Genomic DNA, 21571 nt, shown 5'->3' with positions numbered 1-21571 from the left:
AATCGCAGCATTTCCGACCCATGGGCTTTACAGAGTTATACCTTTCATTTACACTGACTTATGTAGAATTCAGTTTTGGAACATGGGACCTCACAAGAATTATGGAAAGGAGTCTGGATGAGCGCATACAAGTAATGGCCCCACGTTGCGAGCCTAAGGCATGCCTGAGTTGGGGTCCCACGCTATATAAAGATAGGATATTGCTAGAATAACAATCCTCTATAGCAATCGGCTCGCCCTCTGTAAAGTACATGTCAGTAGTCAGGCTTATGTGTCAGTTCTGTGTTTGCATACTGAGCCATCTGGCAACTCTGGCTCTTGTCTGATTGGTTCCTTTAGCTGTCAGTCATGGGGGCGGGACTTCCTGTGTGCTCGAGGGGTCTGCAGCTTCTGCTCAATGTTTATACTTTACAAGGTGTCATTCAGGATGACATCACAGGTATTGTGGGTATTGTGTGCGTCCTGCTGCGGATATGTCACTAAGGCAATATACTGTATATTGTGGGTTTTCTTACAAGGGGCTCTACCTATGTTTCTATGATTAATCTGGAAAGGATAGTGTTAACAATCTAGAATCCTGCACAATGTTATAAGGTGAAGTCCTCGGTAGATTTCTCTATTAACTCTTTCCACACTAGAATTTAAAGCAATCATTCAGATGTAAACCTTGTGCTCGTAAGCTACACTTATTAGGGCTGGCGCAGAGTTCTGTCCTAATATAACCCCCCTGGATACTCCCTGATGTATCCTACTAAATGCACAGCCCAATCACAATGACTAGCACATACAAGCCCATGCTCCTCCTGTAAGCACACGCTGCCTAATACTGAACACACAGGGAAGGAACTGTAACTACAATAATATTCTGTCTCTGACTTGCTGACACCTTCACAACTCTGCAGGATTTCTGCTGATTCATGGTGATCAAGTTCCCATAGTCTTTATAGGAAGCTCCGCATCTACTGGCCAGCCATTGTATACAAGCCTGAAGAAAGGAGAACAGGTAGGCTGCGGAGCAGAACTTACCGTCTTGTGCTTTGTATTCATCTTCTTTAGGTTATTTTATTCATTTTTATGATGTTTTTTTTGTATTGTTTTGTTATATTTACTTTTTGACGCAGGTGTTTCCAGATTCTGTAGGTGCTCTCTTCTAAATATAACTATATATATATATAGTTATATATATATATACATATATATATATATATATACACACACATCTATATAGCGGTGTATGTATACATAACATATCTGAATTTACCTTCATATACAGCTGACACTGATATTAGTAACGTGACATATGGCTGATGACTGATACAGATGTAACTCATTGAGTATTTTTTTATTTGCGGAGAGGAGGGGGGAGGCAGAAACATCAATTTTGTCTGTTTCTGTTTTGTTTTAAATGTACGATGTTCACAGTGCTACGAAGAAAGTGTTACTTTTTCCAGGTAGGTACAATTAAAGGGATTTCCCCATCTCACTGTTTCAGTAGCTTTGTCTGCCGTCTCTTCTTCTCACTTCTTGTATTCCTTATCAAACACTAGCTATAACCCGCGACTTTGTCCGCTGTCCCCTCACCCTTGTGCGAACCACCTGCAGCGCAGCCCGTGACCCCCCACGGCCCTTTCCTTGCGGCCAGCGCTGGACCCTCCCACAGCATCATTGGCCAGGACCCCACGGCCCCGCTGCTGCACCTCAGGCTCTCCCCTTTCCCCCCACCCGCGCCCCCGGCCCCCTTCTTCCCATTTAGAGATCACAGTCACCTCCTAAATCTACCCCTTCCCCCCACCACCACCTACCTGTGACTCCGGTTACCCTCCCCTCCTTTTCCACATGTGCAATCTGGCCCCCTCTCCCCTACTTACCTTCTTCCCTCTGGTGCCAACCCCCCCCTCGCCCTGCCTGTTCAGGCCGGGTGCGCTTCTGCATGCTACGCCGGCCTGAGGCAATGTGTGGCTGGCTGGCATGTCAGCAGTGTTCAGAACCATGCGGGCAGCCGCCATGTTGAGGAAAGGGTCCCCGCGCTCTAGCCACGCCCACAATTCGGCAGCAACCTATGGGCTGCTGTGCTGGCTCCCTATCCCGCCCACACACCGCCATGCACCAATAGGAGTGGCGTGTAGCTACCTGCTCTGACGTTATGCTTGGGCCGACAGTGGAGCAGGAGACAACTTTTGAGGTTCGCGGTGGCATTTTGGGGTGAGTGAGACACTTTTAAAGTAGCCCATTTTTCCTTCCTGGCCAATATGTAGGTGTGTCAAATTCCTATGAAATCCATTCAGCCGTTCCGGTGTGATTGAGGAACAAACATCCAAACACACGAACCCGCAAACATCCAAACACACAAACTTTCACATTTATAATATTAATAGGACTCAATGCCGCCTCCCCCCAGCTTGCTGAACAAGAGACTATGAAGTATCACAATACTTATTATGATTACTAGAAACCTGCAATTAGCTGAACAGTGAGGGCAGTGAGTGATGTCATCTGTCCTGTCTTATCACACAAGCCTGGCTCTATGGAAACGCTGTGTAAGCAATGGGAGGAATAATTTCACATAGCAGGAAAACAAAGCAGCAGTGCTAAAGCAATATGTTTAGGGAAACTCTTTAATTTACATAAGCAGTATAGACAGGATCCTTGAGATGGGAATACCTCTTTAACTATTATTTGAACAAAGGTCAAAAATGGTGTCAGAATACATTGATTAAAATGGGGACATTCACAAGCACATTTTTTGACAGTCCTTTTTAAAGGACTGTCAAAAACATGGAACTTCAGTGAAAATGGCTGCTCCTAGGATGTAAAATAATCATTTAAAAAACAACCAGTTTACACATTTTTCATGGTCTTTTTTTTCCTCCAGTCATGTAAATGAGGCCTTATGATTTCACCTAATATGTATAATAGTTTTACTACTTTTTCACAAACATATTTTATGGGGAAAAAAAAAAAGTTTTTACACTGCTACATTCCAAGAGACAAAGCCTTCTTTTTCATGATGCTGCCATATTTAGGCTGCGGCCCCAGGTTACGGAAACAAAGCTTTTTTTGTTGCAGATTTTGTCCTCTTTGATCCCTGTGTAGCTTCTGTCTCCAAGTGATGTATAGTGCTTCTGTAACAGCTGGTATGTGAGTGACCACAAATAAGTGATAGATAAGAAGTGAAAGTTTTTATCCTGTTATTAATTTGCTTATGTTTATTAATACGTTCCGTGTACATTTGTTCTACCCTGGGACTTGTAGTACCTCACCCCTGTCACAGGTGTCGGGGATTGTGTATATCTGTAGTTGTAATGGCAACACTATATCTTGCATTTATATCTGTTATACACTTGCATTTATAACAGAATTGACAATGCAGATGTGAATGGAGCCTTCATTTGTGATGTTTATTTCGGTATAAAGTTTACGTTCGGTATAAAGTGTATTGGGACTACAATGAATGTTGTATATGCAAGATAATAGTATTTGTGTTCACATCTGACCAGTTATTATAGTACTGTATGACTAAGGCTCGGTTCACACTTTTCAGTTTGCACCCACCAAAATTCACTGCAATGTTAAAAAGACCGAAACTTTCTTTATCCACTTAGAAAGAGCAGATATGATGTTCCTTGTGAATTGCAGCGCTCACTGGATGTAACTGACTGGGCCTCTTATCATGATTGACATTCGTCTCTTACCTTTAGACGTGGTCTCCGCGGCACCGTTCCTTAGAAATCCCGGTTTTTACCGGTATGCTAATGAGTTCTCTCGCAGCAATGGGGACGACCTGTACTGACCTTACTGAGCATGCGCAGTACGCTCTGTTTGGCGAAGACTTCGAGGAGCGTACTGCATATGTGCGCAATTGTGGCCTCAAAAATATGGCTGCCGGCCGGCATGCACAGTCGGCTCTATTAGTGTCTCGCTGGCAGAGCCGACTGTGCAGGCGTCGGTTCTGACGCAGAAGGAAGACGACAGAGAAGGGGAGGATGCAGCTGAATAAGGAGGCGTCGCTGGAGAGAATTCTCGGGCAGCAGTGGGGACACCCCCATCGCCGTTTGAGCGCTGGGGCCCACCCCCATTGCTGCGAGAGAACTCATTAGCATACCGGTAAAAACCAGGATTTCTAAGGAACGGCGCTGCGGAGACCACGTTTAAAGGTAAGAGACGAATAGCCTTTTTAAAGGTTATTCCAACATCTAAAGCAGAAAAAATAGCTATTTAGTGTTAGAATCCCTTTAAGAAAGGCTTTTCTTCTCCTACCTTTAGATGTCAACAGAAAGCCCAGTATCAATCTAATGACAATACCTTATAGGGTGGTTTTTACACTTTCCAAAGATGTGTTTCCTATTCCACATTGCAGCTCATTTTTCATGAAAACCTGTGTTATATATGTATACAGATTAGCTGTAAAGGGCTTTAGGGCAATTTCGTCTCCCGGTCTGCTCTAGATAACCAGCCCTAACTGCAGACAAAGTGTGACACAGTGGCAGATGTCACTCATGCAATGGGGGCAGAGCCGGGTGGCATTTAGGGCAATTCTGTAGAACAGAGTGTGAAGCCCCAGCAGGAGAAGAAAAGCCCCTAAAGCCCTTTTCAGCTAATTTTCATAAGAATCAAACACTGTACTTCATGAAAATGGAGCTGCAATGTATAATAAGAATTTCATCATTGGAAAGTGTAGATACAGACCTACAAGGTGCTGTCATTAGCTTTATACTAATCGTTCTACTGACAGACTCCCTTTAAAGGGTATCTACAGTTTCAGATGAAAAATTATTATAATGCAGGACTTTACCTGATATTAATAGTTCTAAATGATTGATCTACATATTTATTAGTTAAAATTCTGTATGGACTGACAAAGCAGGAAAATGGAAGGAATACAGTCAGTTTTGGTGCTTTAACTTTTTTTTTTTTACAATACATTTTATATAATGTATGTATTTATTTTACTGTGAACTACTTTTTTATGACCTTTATTAGAATGTCTGCAATTTTTTTCGTTTTGCTTATCTATGTAGGGCGTAAGTGAAAAACTGAGGCTAGACAAGGGCTAATCTTATAAGTGCACAAAAATAGAAAAAAGTTTTCAGCTCACCCTTGTATATAGAAATATCGGCTTGTAGTAATAAATTCGGGGTGCACGGCACGCTCTATTCCTTGAGCATAACGGAATCCAGTGGAAGAAGAGAAAGTTCGCCGGCAGCTCTCCGTGGATAAAATATAACTTTTATTGTGAACACATCATAAAATGACAAAACTTTGATGTAAATAATAAATCAAAAAAAGAAAAAAAGAAAAATTCCCCTAAAAAAACGCAGACGCGTTTCGGAACGTCTGTTCCTTTTTTAGGTGGAATCAATCGATAGTAATTAACGGAAGTCCCTATATCAGGGGTAGGCAACCTTTTCTGTTCGGCGTGCTGATTTAAATTAAAAAATCAAAGATGAGGTCCTCGGAGTGCCGGTCAATAATTGTAAAGCTGACGACACCTACACTAAAGTCATATAGCACAAACCGCAACATAGGGGTGCTATCATACTGCGCTCCCAGCCACATGCGCTTACCACTATTTGCCTGGATACACATGTTCTTTTCCTTTAGAAGCAGTGTAAGTACATGCGTAACCCACAATTAGTGGTAATGTATGTGACTGGGAGCAGAGTAAGGTCATACCTGTAAAGAGCTGACACACAATGTACCTGTATGCTCCATCCAGTCCTTGGCCGTTAGTAACTTCAGTTTTCTGTAAGGGAGCGTTCACACTACCGTCTGTGTCCAACAGCTAGTGTCCGCTGCTAATGTCTGTTCAACATCTTGTGCGGACATTAGTATCGGACACTAGCTGTGTCCGTGACATTTTGCATTGATTTAAACGGACATCGGGTGCATTCTTTTACTGTCCGTGCCTGTCCTTAACTGTCCGTTCACAAAGATGTCCGACTTTTCAAGCGGACAGCAAAACCCGATATGTAGGGTTTTGTATGAAAAGTCGGACATCTTTGGGAACGGACACTTAAGGACACCCACGAACAGTAAATGAACGCACCCGATGTCCATTTAAATCAATGCAAAATGTCACACAGCTAGTGTCCGATACTAATGTCCGCACAAGATTTTGAACAGACACTAGCTGTTGGACACCAACGGTAGTGTGAACGCTCCCTAAGTGAAACGCAGATTAATTTGTCACTTTTAGTTCCTGGCGGTGCAGTAACAGCAAAACCCCAGCCAGGAATAAATGGGTGTCACACTTACAACAAAGTGGCCACACTGGTGCCCAGGAACTGGATTTGGCTATAATTGCATCTAGTTACAGGGTCACCACCCAATAGAATCCCACTAAGGCTGAGGCCCCACATTACATAAATACAGCTTTTTTATTGCAGATTTGGCTGCGTTTTTCTTTCCGTCAAAGCCAAGAATGGCTAGAAAACGAATGGGAAATATATAGGAAGCTTCTTATACGTCTCCCTCCTGCTCAATCTACTCCTGGCTTCGGCTCAAAAAAAACAGCAAAATCTGCAACGAAAAAAAGCTGTTTCTGCAACGTGGGGCTTTAGCCTAAGGCCCCCACGTTGTTGAAACACAGCTTTTTTTGTTACTTATTTTGCTGTGTTTTTCTGAGCCTAAACCAGGAGTGGATTGAGCAGAAGGGAAACGTATAAGAAGCTTCCTATATATTTCCCTTTCCTTCTGTAGCCATTTTTAGCTTTGGTTGAAATAAACCGCATCAAAATCTGCAACAAAAATGCTGCATTTCTGCAATGTGGGGCCTCAGCCTTACACCTCCTGCACACAAATGGCACGGATGTGGTCCTCACTGACCTATACATTAAAAATGAATTCACAGGGCCGCAAATGCAGACAGATATAGGGGATGTATAGGACACATATAGGACCTGCTCCATAGTTTTCAGTTCTTCAATTTGGCCCAGATACACAGCCACAAAAAGAATGGCTGTATATATGGGTCAATTGAAATACAGTATATAGGTCTGTACTTTTATCCACAGTTGTAGATAAAGAGTCTAGTCATGTGCATTGCAGGTTAACTCAATGTGCCTCATATTAATAGCAATTAACCCCATCATGTCTCTCACATTAACCCCCTGTGTACTTTACATAAGGGATACTGATATGTGAGACATATGGAGATAATAAGTGAATATCTTCATTATTTAGGTCCTTTATTAGTACCCCCATATGTCTCACACCTCAGTAACCCTTATGTGAGCCACACAGGGTTAATGTTAGGGACATGATGGGGTTAACTGCTATTAATGTGAGGCACATGGAGTTACTGAAACTAAATTAATAAAACCAAATGCCTGACATTAATGAGAATAGTTAGTAACACACGTACCTGGTGTTTTTACTTTCACTTTGCTTCCTCTCCTCCTCAGGGCTGCAGACGGCAGGAGCTCCTCCTCAGGTGTAGCAGCAGGTCCAGGGAGCCCTTATCCTGTGCAGTAAGAGGCTCACCTCTGATTGGTGGGCAGGGAGAGAAGGGGGCGTGTCCTACACCGCAGCTCTACCAGAGCTCTGAAAGGACGCTCTCTCTCTCTCTAAATTTAGTGTGAAGTCTCAGGCTGGCTGCCGTACCAGCAAAATATGCCTCGTGTGCCAGTCTTGGCACGCGTGCCAGGGGTTGCCGACCCCTGCCCTATATGTTGGGTTCCTATATATATCCGGATTTATTCAGACAGTATACGCTCTGAGGAAGGAACAGACGTTCCGAAACGCGTCTGCGTTTTTTTAGGGGAATTTTTCTTTTTTTCTTTTTTTGATTTATTATTTACATCAAAGTTTTGTCATTTTATGATGTGTTCACAATAAAAGTTATATTTTATCCACGGAGAGCTGCCGGCGAACTTTCTCTTCTTCCAAGGGCTAATCTTGCCTATGACAGCCTTTGAAAAGCAAAAACCACACTTTCACTATGCTACATTGCGATGTAATGAAATGTGTGACAGAGGTTGCCATATCTACCTCAATCAAATGCAAAAAATCCAACCTTGCTGGATTACTTGCAATTCTAGTATTGCTGTCAAAATATTATTCCTCCTAGAAAATTCTGAAAAAATTGACAACTGGGTTTTACCATTCCCCTGTAAAAACTGGTATGAAGTCAATAGACAGATCCCTTTTTAAAAGTCCCAAAACTTTGCATAAAGCAATAGTACAGAGTGTGTACTCGAGGAATAACAATATCTTTGACCATTAAATAACTTGGATTCTATAGTTATAGCAGTTTCCAATCTGTATGCCATATCTATATTTTGCAATCTATCTGTTTGCAATACTATTTTCCATCTGGTCGATGGAAACTGCTCACAGTAAGTAGAGAAGAACCTGCTCTACAATTGTCACTCAGAAACAGCCCTAGTACCATGTAGGGCATACAAATGTAGCCATGTTCCTAATCACTTTAAAGGGATTATCCAGCTTCCAAAAGTCATCTGCAAATACTCCGAAAGCAGTGCTAGCAGGGCTTTATTTTACTTGCTGCTCCTTGTATCAGTGTTATTTACATGCAAGGAATCTGTGGACAAACCACATTTCCCATGATTCATCTGCCTGCTCTCACTCTCTGTGTTTACTGCTCCAGGAGGGTGGGGTAGTGAGCTTGTAAACGAAACATCACAGCATCATGTGATCTCAGATATGGGTGTGATTTATTATGTGATTTTATTGCAGGGAGAGTGGAGAACAGAGGGGTACACGGAGAGTGAGAGCAGGACAATAAGAAAGAAGCATTTCTCTCTGATAAGATATCTCACAAAGTATTTTATTATCGCCGGTACCAGGGGTGAACCTGCCCCTTTCGCCGCCCGAGGCGAACGTCAGAAAGCCGCCCCCCCCCCCCTTCCTGGGAGGAGGGGGCGTGACGGAGCGGAGGGGGCTTGGCTTAGTGAAGGGGCTTAGCGCAGTTCGCAGGCAGAGAGCAGGCACGGAGATTACCTGCTCTCTGCCTGAGCGTGAGGGGAGGCTGCTGGAGCAGCGCTGCTCCAGTGGCCTCCCCAAAGCACCGCTTGGTGCTAAGCCAGTCCAGGACAGCTTGTCCTGGACTGGCTTAGGTAAGCAAAAATGCCACCCTCCCTGGGGCCCTGGCATAGCGCCGCCTGAAGCGGTCGCTTCAGGTCGCCTCATGGGAGGTGCGGCGCTGGCCGGTACTAGTCATTTATGCAGTGTTGGACAAAAAGTTAAAGAGGACCTTTAACCACCTCTGCCAAATCCATCTCTTTGTATGTTTCAATATGAGATATTCTACTGATTCCCGCACAGTTAAAAATTTTTCATTGGCCGTCATTGTTTCTGAGTAATCATTTCTGTTAGTTTCTGTACAATCATCCTCCATACCATGTCAGGTGGGCAGTCCAAGACCAAAACAGAAAGACGGGGACCGCCCACCTGACTTAGTATAATTGTGCTGAAACTAACAGTAGTGATTGCTCAGGAATGGTGGGGGCTAGAGAAAAAATGTCAACTGTGTCGGAATCAATTTTTATGAAACCTAGTAAAAGATGCAAGGCTTGGACTTGGTGGTTGTGGTAAAAGATCCACTTTAATGATGACCCTGTAAGTATAAGACTTGTGCAAGTAACATGTATATTAAACTTTTAGAGGAGATCTAGTGGTAGAATTCATCTGCTTGTAAAGTTGGATTTGTGATCCCCGCGACCTGGGCGGCAGTGACATTAGATACCTCCATGGACATTACATGTATAAGGATCCACAAACTTACTGCTTTTATATGGACACACTCACAGACATTACATGAGTTTCCCAGGACTATGATATTGATTCCTGTAGCCTCTCTATTACTTTACCGTGCACAGCGTCCCTACATTGTATAGTGGCTGTGCTTGGTATTACAGCTCAGCCCCATTCATTTGAATGGGACTGAACAGTAGCATGGCCGTGTGACCAATGGACATGATGTCACTATACTGAGAAAAAGTAAAGCTCAATATTATAGCTCTGGAAACCAACAAGCAGTGAGTGTAATATATGCATACACAGTATGGAAAGCCTTCGGCACCAGCACAGTTTGTTTAGCCTCTCTTAAATAAACCTTATTTGTTTACAATTCGAGGAACCATTAATGTCTTACATGTATCTGTTTCACATTTGCCAAGCAAAGAGAGTGAGATGGTCCATGGTTTCAGAATGTACATTTGCTTATGTAAACCTTTTATGATGATGAGTTGTAGCTGGACATGGACTGAAAGGATAACATGTCGGCTACCTGCAGCTGCCTCTAAAGGGACCTTATTGAGTTCAATGTAGAATATAGTGGTATGTAACAAGCTCCTTGGGACCCCCTAGTAGTGGTTTAATGGTAGATATTTACTTTAAAGTGAACGTGGAAGATGTAGATCCCCAAACCAGGTTCTGTTGTGCAATGGATAGAGCATTGGACTTCTAGAAGAGAATAGTCCCCAATCCACCACCAGTCTGTTATTAAGCATGGGAATAAGTTGATCATGATGCCTGGAACATTCTGGCCCATTGGACATGATACATCATCATAAGCCTGGACTGGAGGCATCCTGTGCATGGGCAGACGAAGCCATATATTGTTCATGTGCCGACTGCCCTCTGACCTGACTTGTAATGTCGGCTATGGGATATCAACCAAGCCAAAAGTGGGAATGACCAGTGAGTCCTCAAAGCACACCCCCATGACTCTTTACTGGTGATTTAATTATAGAATTCTCCATTTTTAATATTAATTTTCTATTCATTATTCTGTATCAGCAAGAATATACAAGGTCATCATATTCAGTCTGTTACTGTCATGGACAACCAGTTGGTGGTGTTTTGGGGTCCTAAATATTTCCAAGACGTTCCTCAACTTAAATATTCCGAATCCATCCCAATATTATTGAACATATAAATTGACATTACTTGCAGTCATAACCTGGAGGTTAAGTAGTATTCCCATTCATGGCGTACCTTCCTATAGATGCTGGTACGGCTGAGTAGGTAGGACTTCAGAGAATACCCAAGCAGGGAGACATGCATGGCTCTCTCTATTCAATCCTGTTGGACTTCAGATGTTGCCAATTTATGGTAGTCCCATAAAAGTGTATTGAGAAAGCCCTGCATGTGCGGCATACTTTACATTCACTACAGCCATGTGATCAAGGTGGAGGATTCCCATTCTCGAGATAAGTGTGGGTCCTAGAGGTTGGAACCATGTCTATGGAACATATATACTATAAATATCCCAGGAATACCCTTTATAAGGGAATCTATTACCCTTCGTTCACATCTGCATTTGGTAATCTGTTCGGGGAGTCCGCATGGGAACCCTCCGAACGGAATACCAAATACAATTGCAAGCGCTGTGCAGTAAAAGCACACGGACCCATAGACTATAATGGGGTCTGTGTGCTTGCCGCATGCTGCCCGCACAAATAGATTGTGAACTACTTTCCAGTCCGCATGTTCTGTGCGGAGATCTGGCGGCAAGCATACGGACCCCATTATAGTCTATGGGGATCTGTGTGCTTTTACTGCACAGCGCTTGCAAATACGTTTGGCATTCCGTTTGGGGGGTTCCCATACGGACTCCCCCAAACGGAATACAAATGCAAATGTGCACGACGGGTTAGGGTGATTTGGGACACTAAACCACTCACAGGTCCTGTTGTGAAGTGTTCCATGCCCATATTAAAAAAAACAAACCCTTATACTTATGTGCCGATGAGCCCGATGAGCTGCATTGAACTCCTCTCTGGTCTTCCCCATACCTGTGCAGTTCTTCAGTGAGCCCAGGTCTGACGCATGCGCAGTAAAGCCAAGGGAGTACAGGCGCTAGATAAGTGTAAAGTTTTGGATGTTTTTTTTTTTTCGATACTGGAGCAGACAACTTTACAACAGGGCTATTGGGGAAACTAAACCCCCAGATCGCCTTGATGGGGTCCCTTTAAGAATGAATCCTATTCTTTCAGTGGGATTTTATTTTTCTTCCGATACATCCATCATCATGAACATTGTATACAACATTCTGGAAAGCATTACATGGAAACTTTATCTGCAGCCAAACAAAAGTTTACCTTCGTATTGAGGGTGAAGTGGTTTGCAGCATTGTTTTCTTGCTAAGTTCCCCTTTAAATGGACACTTGGCGTTCCACCATTGATTCCTCTTGAGAGTTTTGTCTTCCTTTTAACATTTGTAATTTTTTTCCATTTAGTTAAGAAAACAAAGCGAGGACCTTGGAATATCCTGCCCTAGACTCTCATGTGTGTTAGCGCTCTGTGCTTTCTCTTAGTGTGTACGGTTTTTGGAGACCATACACTGAATCCTCCAGCTGAACCTTTTGGTGCATGTTACAGATCGCAGTATCCAGAACCAGATTCCCACTCGTGTGTGCTGTCTCAAGTCGCAAGAATGTACAGCAGAAAAGTGATAAAGCGTGTCCTCAGCGTTGAGCAGTCAGAGGGAGTTGGTGCCCGTGTCCGCAGGAGCATTGGCCGGTTAGAGGTAGGCATGCTATATTTTTATATGACTCTCCAAGCCACAGTTTTGGTATTCCTTATGTTCTATGGAAGACAACCAAGCAAAATGTATTACTTTTAGAATGGAAAACTGATCCCAACCTGCTCTGCTTGCTGAAAGTGAACATGTCACATTGGATATGAGTGCAGCATGTTATAGAGCCGGAGTAGCTGAGAAGATGGATATATAGTTATGTTAGACTAGTTCATGTACGGTATGCATTTACATCACTTCTCATTCTGGGCTTATGAGTCCAGTGGGCGGTCCTACCCAGTGATTGACAGCTCTCTGTGTATGACTGTGCGTACATAAATGGCTGTGCCATGTGACATGAATAAACCTTATCCACTTCCAAACAACTGGTTGATTTTATACATCTGGGTGGTTCACTCTTAACCCTGCAAGGATGTGTTAGGAGTATTTTGGTTCATTGCTTTCTATTTTTCTTACCTGGGGAGTTTTTGGCTGCGCAGTGTCTGGGGTGGCATCCTGGCGCTGCGGGGTTGTCCTGTCGTGGGTATTGGTGCACACCTTCTGACTTGCACGCACGCACTGCTGGTAGGCAGCTTTATTTCCTGGTTGATTAGTCTGTCCTCCCATTTGCACCTGGGAGGAGTGGTCTCTACTCTGTATTTAAACCCATGCCTCCCATGGTTCTGTGCTGAGTGTCGCTTTTACAGAGCTAGGCCTTAGCAGGAGGAGTAGGTGGTTATCTGGGATAGAGGAAGTTCCGTGGTTGGTTTTTGGGAGGTTTGGGTGAACGAGTTGGTTTGTGTGTTTTTCCCTTCTGTGTTCACCAATCCTTCCTCTGTGTGTAATTGACTGTGTGAGTGAATTGCCTTATCCTTTGATTTCTACTCAGTTTCCCTGTGTTTGTTTCCTAGTGTAAAGTTCCTTCCCATATTGGTTTGGGGAACCTTTCCCACATGTTTCCTGTGTGCTGCTTGTGTTGTTAGTCAGCGCACACCCTTGTCAGTCCCTGTCAGTAGCAGCTTCACTTGTTCGTTAGGGGTGACCCCCTTTAGTCTCCAGTCCCTAGAGATCTTATAGGGCATTCCTTCTCCCACTTCCCTCTAGGCATACGGTATCAGTGAGAGAGGAGCCGTCGGGGTCAGGCTTAGCCTGAGTACAGCCGACCCACACCCGTGAGGCAGGGACCGGGATAGCTAGTGGGAGTAGTGCAGGGCGAGATTCCCTACTGCTATTCCTTAGCCCCGTTGCAGCTACCTGGACTGACATAACAGGATGTATATATTGTATACAGTCCTATGAAAAAGTTTGGGCACCCCTATTAATCTTAATCATTTTTAGTTCTAAATATTTTGGTGTTTGCAGCAGCCATTTCAGTTTGATATATCTAATAACTGATGGACACAGTAATATTTCAGGATTGAAATGAGGTTTATTGTACTAACAGAAAATGCGCAATATGCATTAAACCAAAATTTGACCGGTGCAAAAGTATGGGCACCTCAACAGAAAAGTGACATTAATATTTAGTAGATCCTCCTTTTGCAAAGATAACAGCCTCTAGTCGCTTCCTGTAGCTTTTAATCAGTTCCTGGATCCTGGATAAAGGTATTTTGGACAAACAATTCAAGTTCAGTTAAGTTAGATGGTCGCCGAGCATGGACAGCCCGCTTCAAATCATCCCACAGATGTTCAATGATATTCAGGTCTGGGGACTGGGATGGCCATTCCAGAACATTGTAATTGTTCCTCTGCATGAATGCCTGAGGATTTGGAGCGGTGTTTTGGATCATTGTCTTGCTGAAATATCCATCCCCGGAGTAACTTCAACTTCGTCACTGATTCTTGAACATTATTCTCAAGAATCTGCTGATACTGAGTGGAATCCATGCGACCCTCAACTTTAACAAGATTCCCGATGCCGGCATTGGCCACACAGCCCCAAAGCATGATGGAACCTCCACCAAATTTTACAGTGGGTAGCAAGTGTTTTTCTTGGAATGCTGTTTCTTTTTGGACGCCATGCATAACGCCTTTTTTTACAACCAAACAACTCAATCTTTGTTTCCAAAATGAAGCTGGCTTGTCCAAATGTGCTTTTTCACACCTCAGGCAACTCTATTTGTGGCGTACGTGCAGAAACGGCTTCTTTCTCATCACTCTCCCATACAGCTTCTCCTTGTGCAAAGTGCGCTGTATTGTTACCGATGCACAGTGACACCATCTGCAGCAAGATGATGCTGCAGCTCTTTGGAGGTGGTCCGTGGATTGTCCTTGACTGTTCTCACCATTCTTCTTCTCTGCCTTTCTGATATTTTTCTTGGCCTGCCACTTCTGGGCTTAACAAGAACTGTCCCTGTGGTCTTCCATTTCCTTACTATGTTCCTCACAGTGGAAACTGACAGGTTAAATCTCTGAGACAACGTTTTGTATCCTTCCCCTGAACAACTATGTTGAACAATCTTTGTTTTCAGATCATTTGAGAGCGGGCTGTCCATGTTCGGCGACCATCAAACTTACCTGAACTTGAATTGTTTTGTAGAAAGAAATGGTCCAAAATACCTTCATCCAGGATCCAGGAACTGATTAAAAGCTACAGGAAGCAACTAGAGGCTGTTATCTCTGCAAAAGGAGGATCTACTAAATATTAATGTCACTTTTCTGTTGAGGTGCCCATACTTTTGCACCGGTCAAATTTTGGTTTAATGCATATTGCGCATTTTCTGTTAGTACAATAAACCTCATTTCAATCCTGAGATATTACTGTGTCCATCAGTTATTAGATATATCAAACTGAAATGGCTGCTGCAAACACCAAAATATTTAGAACTAAAAATGATTAAGATTAATAGGGGTGCCCAAACTTTTTCATAGGACTGTATATGTCTTTGCAGAGTCTCTACAGCCGGAGCTCATATAAAGAAGGCAGAGACGGTTTATTACTGTACCAGCCTTCCCGATCGATGCTGCTCCACTTTGGGTCCCTCAGTCACATGACCAACAGGGGTCAGAAACTGTATGAGCTCCTGGGTCCTAGAAGACCCAGATCAGCTCTCCAGTAAGAGATAGGATGTTATATTCCTAATGTATCAGCCCCAGTTACAGGGAAATCAGCAGAAAAAAGGAAGGTTACAGGATACAATTGTATCTTTGTTAGTGTTTTATCATATGATGGAAGTGAAAGCTGAGCAGAGTAGATACATTATACGCATGGCCTATACAGGAGAGATGTAGTACTGTAGTAAACGTATAGTTTAAGCAATGGTGGAAATTTACACGAGAAAGCTGGAATGGAGGAATTAGTATATTGCCCCCCAATATTAACTCCAAACAGTTAATACTATATGTACTTGTTATGTACAATCATCCTTATAGTATCTGAGACACTTGAAATGGATAAATGTTAGGTTTAGTGTCTTGTTATCACCAGATTTATACACACAGTACCGCACAAAAGTTTTAGGCAGGTATAGAAAAATACTGCAAAGTAAGAATGGTTCCAGGAATAGAAGGGTTAATAGTTTATCTTTGTCAGTTAATAAAATGAAGGAAATGAAGAAAAGAAAAATCTAAATGGCATCAATATTTGGTGTGACCTTTGCCCTTTGGGGGAGGAATCCTGAAGTGATGATCCGGCCCCCACCGAGCCCTGATCTCAACATCATCCAGTCTGACTGGGATGACATGAAGAGACAGAAGGATTGGAGCAAGCCTACATCCAGAGATCTGTGCTTTGTTCTCACTTTGCAGCATGTTTCCACACCTACATAAATCTTTTGCATAGTACTGTATACCTGTAGATATATATCAGTACTCAGAATACAAACATGTGAAATGTGAAACTTAATTTTTTCTGAAGGAGACAACACCCAGCTTACAGGTTTTTCCAGAAAGCTGTGGCCTGGGACAAGGTAATATATGGGTGTACGGTACCTGTATAGTAGGAGTCCTGAAGGAATACCCATGGCAGCATATAATTAAAGGAGTATATTGCTTTTTTTAAAAATAAAAAAAATTAAAGGATATTCCTTGCCTAGGACAATGTCCTGTGCAGTACTCCCCTCCCCCAAATAGTATGATGTGGTGGTCACAAGCCTCAGATGCCACACTATCTATGACCTCCCCTTTATAGCTTAGGTCACCCAAGCCTAAGGTCACCTCTAAGGTTATATGACCGTGTGTCCTATACAGTAATGTGAAAATGAAACAGATGGCACATGGATGGCATAGGTCTACCATCCGTGTTCTTCATGGACCATACACTTCTATCGATGAGCCCAGGACACAAAATGGATAGGAAAGGACCTGCACTGAATTTTACATCTAGGCGCCCGTTCCCCTACATAGACCCATGAATTACATAGTCATCTATATGGCACCTATAACCGTTTAGTGGCACCATTTGTGGTATACGTCTCTTACAGTGGGAGTCAATGGCCAGTGTATGCCTAGTCAGAGGCAGGGGCGTAGCTAGGGAGCCGCCACTGGGTTATTGGGGGGCAACAAGCTACCTTTATGTGTATAGTTACAGTCTTATAGAATAAAGGTAGTGAAATGAATCTTTGCCGGGGTGATGGAAACCCTAGCTGCAACACTGAGGGGCATACATCACAGGCTCCCATTGGAGAATAAACCTCTGACAAAAGCAAAAAGTGAAATGTGACCAAAGCCTTACGTTGTGTTTGTGCCTTATATGGTTGAGGACTGGAGGGACCAATTATTTACCCCTACCCGAATAGACTCCTATTGTAATAAGGACAAGACACTGCTTAGTGGGAAAAAACCGGGGGGTTGGCCACAGCTTATTTATTTACACATAATAAACATAAGCCAACGTTAGAATAATAAACCAAATATAAACACAAAACAACTCCATGCCCTGGAACCTTGCTCCTGGCTTTCGCCCGAAATGCCAGACCGCCTTCCGACAGCGGGCATGCGGGCCATCTCATCTCTGGGGCATGGAAACCTCCCGCAGCTGTGACAACTAACAAACCTGAAGAAGAAAACAGTTAAACCAAACAGCAGCAAAACCGTGAGGGCAGGGTGGGAGGGAGATCCTCTCTACAGCACGACACTGTGAGAAGGTGCTTCCATAACCACGTGACCTCATTTATATAGTACTCCGCCCCTTAAACCCAAGGGCCAATCCGTATAACCCACTAACGGAATCTCCAATTATTTCAAAGGTAAACTTGTATCTCCCGCCCTCCAGTCCTAGCCCTTCTCTCTATATGCTTCAAGGGCCCATAGTCCCAGACCAGGGTCCATCTGTTGTCCGCACTACCATCTATCTTCAGTACATTGATCGCTGAATAAAACAAGCGACCTCCAGAAGTACAGAAATGATTCATGTGTCTGGAACATTCCTCATGTTACGCTCACAATAAGATACAACAAGGTCTAGTATTGTGGGTAATTGTGAGAGAATTATTGGATGTCCTGCCAAATTCGCCTACAATAGTTTGTTGATTTTAGAGAGATCAGGCTGGGGCGCGGCAACTGGCAAGCGAGTGGTAGGAATTAAGTAAATCTGCAACAGAAGAGCAGAATGGAGGCCAACAGTAGGAAAACTCTAATACTGCCGATGATTTAAAGGGCTATTCCTGGAGGCCCTATTTGATGCAGCCAGAGATGTAACTGAAGCCCCAGGACAAAATTAGGAAAGGGCCATGTACCCTGTACAAAGCAAACTGAGCTATAGCAATGCAAACTTCAGCATCACTGCTATTATGTAACCAGCAACCATAAGCTGGATAGCAGGGCATGTAGTATAGCGGATTTTATGCAGAAAGGTGAACCCACATAGTGGAGCTACGCAGCAGGTCGCCCCCATGTGGAGGTGTAACTTAAAGTGGGACCTGTGAAGATAACCCAGCCTCACAGATTGGTCAGGGTCCCCTGAATGGAAGTGTTTTCCATTGTGCATTGTGTCTCTGTTACCGAGATACTGCTGGTTTTGTCAATATGCAAATTATCCTTTTGGAGCAATGAGAACGTGATAATTGCTCCAAAGAGGTGATTTGTATTTGACAAAAACAGTCCGATCTCAGCAATGGTGGCACCAGCTTGCAAGGGGAAAATACTGTGATTCAGATGACCCTAACCTATCCAGATGTGGGGGTTCTGGTGACGGGTCCTGGACATAAGTACAAAATCTGTAACAGCGCCCCCACAACTACCATGTACCAGTAATACTGGTATATTACTATATGGTAGAGGCTCCTCAGGCACCATAGGTCAAGTGTGACTGGGCTGCTAGCTTTGCACCTCCTATAGCTACACCCCTGCCACTATGTTCAAGGGTAAATGCAGGACTTTTATTTTTAAAGAAATGATTCAAAAATCCCATTGTGTCCATAGGAGAGATGTAAAATTCCTAAGACATTCATTGCCCCTGACACCCTGGCCATGCGTTATATTCCCGCTGCCAATATACATAAACTGGTTTACAGGCTTGGTAATTTCACTAGTGGTCTAGACTAGGAGATTAATGGAAAATATCTCTGGTGGAGGAGTTACTGGGAAGTATACAAAGGAAAAGTGTCAAAGTGTCAGCTTGCCATCCAGGGTTGGAATCGCCCACTGGGGAAGTGGCGAATCCACCAGTGGGCCCCGTGCCTTTAGTAGGCATACTGGTCCCCCTCCGTCTGATGGAGAATATTAGAAATACTAGAATACTATACTGTGTGGGGGCCACTGTGGAGCACATTATACTGTGTGGGGGCCACTGTGGAGCACATTATACTGTGTGGGGGCCACTGTGGAGCATATTGTGCTGAGTAGGGACATTGTGGAGCATTATAATGTGTGGAGATCACTGTGGAGCATATTATACTGCCTAGGGCCCCTTCATTATTAACATTATACCCAATCTGTTTTATAGCAGACGTGATATTATCACAGGCTGCAATTATATTGCACAGTCACTATAAAACAGGTCTGTGCAATGTAAATAGTGAAGGGGTGAGAAACAGTTGATCAGCAGGGGCCTTGGGACCCCGCAGATCAGATGTTTACCATAACACTCAGCTCCTAGTATTGCTCACTTGGTATACATAGTTCAGGTGGGGATTTTTCTAAAATATTTACATATTTCAAAAATATTAAATGACATTATAGGGATTCAATCATTAAAAAGCAATTATTTATGTCCCTAACACGTAGGAACAGCCTTAAGAAAGGCTATTTGTCTCCTACCTTTAGAGGTCTTCTCCGCGCCACTGTTTGGTAGAAATCCCGGTTTTCTTCTGTATGCAAATGAGTTCTCTCGCAGCACTGGGAGCGGGCCCCAGGGTTCAAACAGCACTGGGGGTGTCCCCAATGCTGCGAGAGAAATCTCCAGCGCCGCCTCTCTCTTCACCTGGAATGGCCTCTCCCAGCGTCTTCTTCCGGAACTGGCTTCAAACTTCTAGGCATGCAGAGTCGGCTCTTCCGTCGGGCTTCGGGCAGAGCCGACTACGCATGCCCGCAGCCAGGTTCTTGTGGCCGCTTACCCCAGCTTACTGTGTAAGCAGCCACAATAAAATGGCCGTTTACACCAGTTTACTGTGTAAGCGGCCACAAGAAAATTGCTTCGGGCATGCATAGTCGGCTCTGCCCGAGGCCTGATTGTAGAGCCGACTGCACATGCCTAGAAGTTTGAAGCCAGCGCCGGAAGAAGACTCAGGGAGAGGCCATTCCAGGTGAAGAGAGAAGCGGCGCTGGAGATTTCTCTCGCAGCATTGGGAACGCCCCCAGTGCTGCGAGAAAACTCATTTGCATACAGAAAAAAAACGGGATTTAAACCGAACGGCGACGCGGAGAAGGTAGGAGACGAATAACCTTTCTTAAGGCTATTCCTACGTGTTAGGGACAAATAATTGCTTTTTAATGGGTGAATCCCTTTAAATATTTAATTGTATATGTTAATTTTACTACATATGTGATTTAATTATTACATCACTTTAAATTTGGTTCTTTAATGTATTAATAACATTTCACTAATTGTTTTTATTTTTACTTTAGCTGAAAAATTTGGATCCATTCCTGATGCTGGATGAATTTAAAGGGGGCAAACCTGCAGGATTTCCGGACCACCCTCACAGAGGATTTGAAACCGTAAGAAATGCGGGAATAAAATGTTATTACTGAATTCATGCATATGTTTTGGCTACAAAAATACACTTGTTTAAGGCAGTTACGTTGTATAAGGAGGAGAATGATAGTGATATAAGGGGTGCTATGATTATTTATATGCCAGGTGCCTCGGAGCAAGAGACCTTCTTTATAGTCGCACTCTTTTGTAGATAATGATGTTTGGAATTCTGATCCATAAGTTTGCACATTTCTGGTTAGTAGTTATAATGTAGCAGCACAACATTGCAACTTTATGTCTAGTGAAAGCCAAATCGCCTGAGCCTAAATTATAAACACATCCACATATTAAAAAAAACAAACAAAAAAAAGCTTCATAAAATAGGAACTGACTGTAACCTTTAGGAAGAAAGCACAACATCGCCACCTAGTGGGAACAATTCTAATACTTATAAGCACTAAGCTAATTCTAACAAGGTCCTTTTTTCCTGGGGAAAAAGGCAATGAATGTATTGCAGCTATGTAGACTAAAAATATATTAGTATCCAGACTGGAGTTTAGCTATATCGGGTGCAGAGGTAGTGCCACATATCCGCAGATCTTTACAATTTGTAAATTTTAATGTTTATTCTAAATGCACAATGTAGGTGGGTGCCACATTATAGATTTTTCATTAGGATCCAGTGGCTTTGAGATTCGCTGCCTCCAGAATATAGTTGTGCAGGATACATAGTGGCATAGGGGTAATGTAGGTGTTTGGAGCTGGTCACATTGGTTGCACCCCCACTGATTGGACGTTAATGCCAATCAATTATAATCACAGCACAGTAATCAGACATCTGTCTGGTAATGCATCGTTAAGCTGTGTGTACATCAGATGACCATGGACCGTATACCACATGACCATGGACTGTATATCACCTGACTATGGACCATATATCACATGACTATGGACTGTATATCACATGACTATAGACCGTATATTACATGACTATGGGTCATATATCATATGACTTG

General features: G+C 43.3%; 1 protein-coding gene across 5 annotated transcripts in view; it reads left to right on the top strand.

Moving 5' to 3' along the window:
• Positions 1-357: 357 nt before the first annotated feature.
• Positions 358-21571, top strand: part of PIR (pirin) — a 50269-nt gene continuing 29055 nt past the window's right edge. The window contains exons 1-5 of one of the 5 annotated variants that reach the window (XM_075263686.1): positions 358-439; positions 903-1003; positions 12204-12252; positions 12346-12493; positions 20486-20578. In XM_075263686.1, the coding sequence (XP_075119787.1) occupies positions 12401-12493; positions 20486-20578 (186 nt within the window). In that variant the 5' untranslated portion in view covers positions 358-439; positions 903-1003; positions 12204-12252; positions 12346-12400. Of the gene's footprint in view, positions 440-902; positions 1004-12203; positions 12494-20485; positions 20579-21571 lie in introns of all 5 variants that reach the window. The other 4 variants (XM_075263685.1, XM_075263683.1, XM_075263684.1 and 1 more) reach the window with 4 other exon arrangements.

This window comes from Leptodactylus fuscus, chromosome 2 (assembly GCF_031893055.1).
Source record: "Leptodactylus fuscus isolate aLepFus1 chromosome 2, aLepFus1.hap2, whole genome shotgun sequence".
Classification (NCBI taxonomy): Eukaryota; Metazoa; Chordata; class Amphibia; order Anura; family Leptodactylidae; genus Leptodactylus; species Leptodactylus fuscus.
This window is presented reverse-complemented; position numbering and strand designations above follow the sequence as displayed.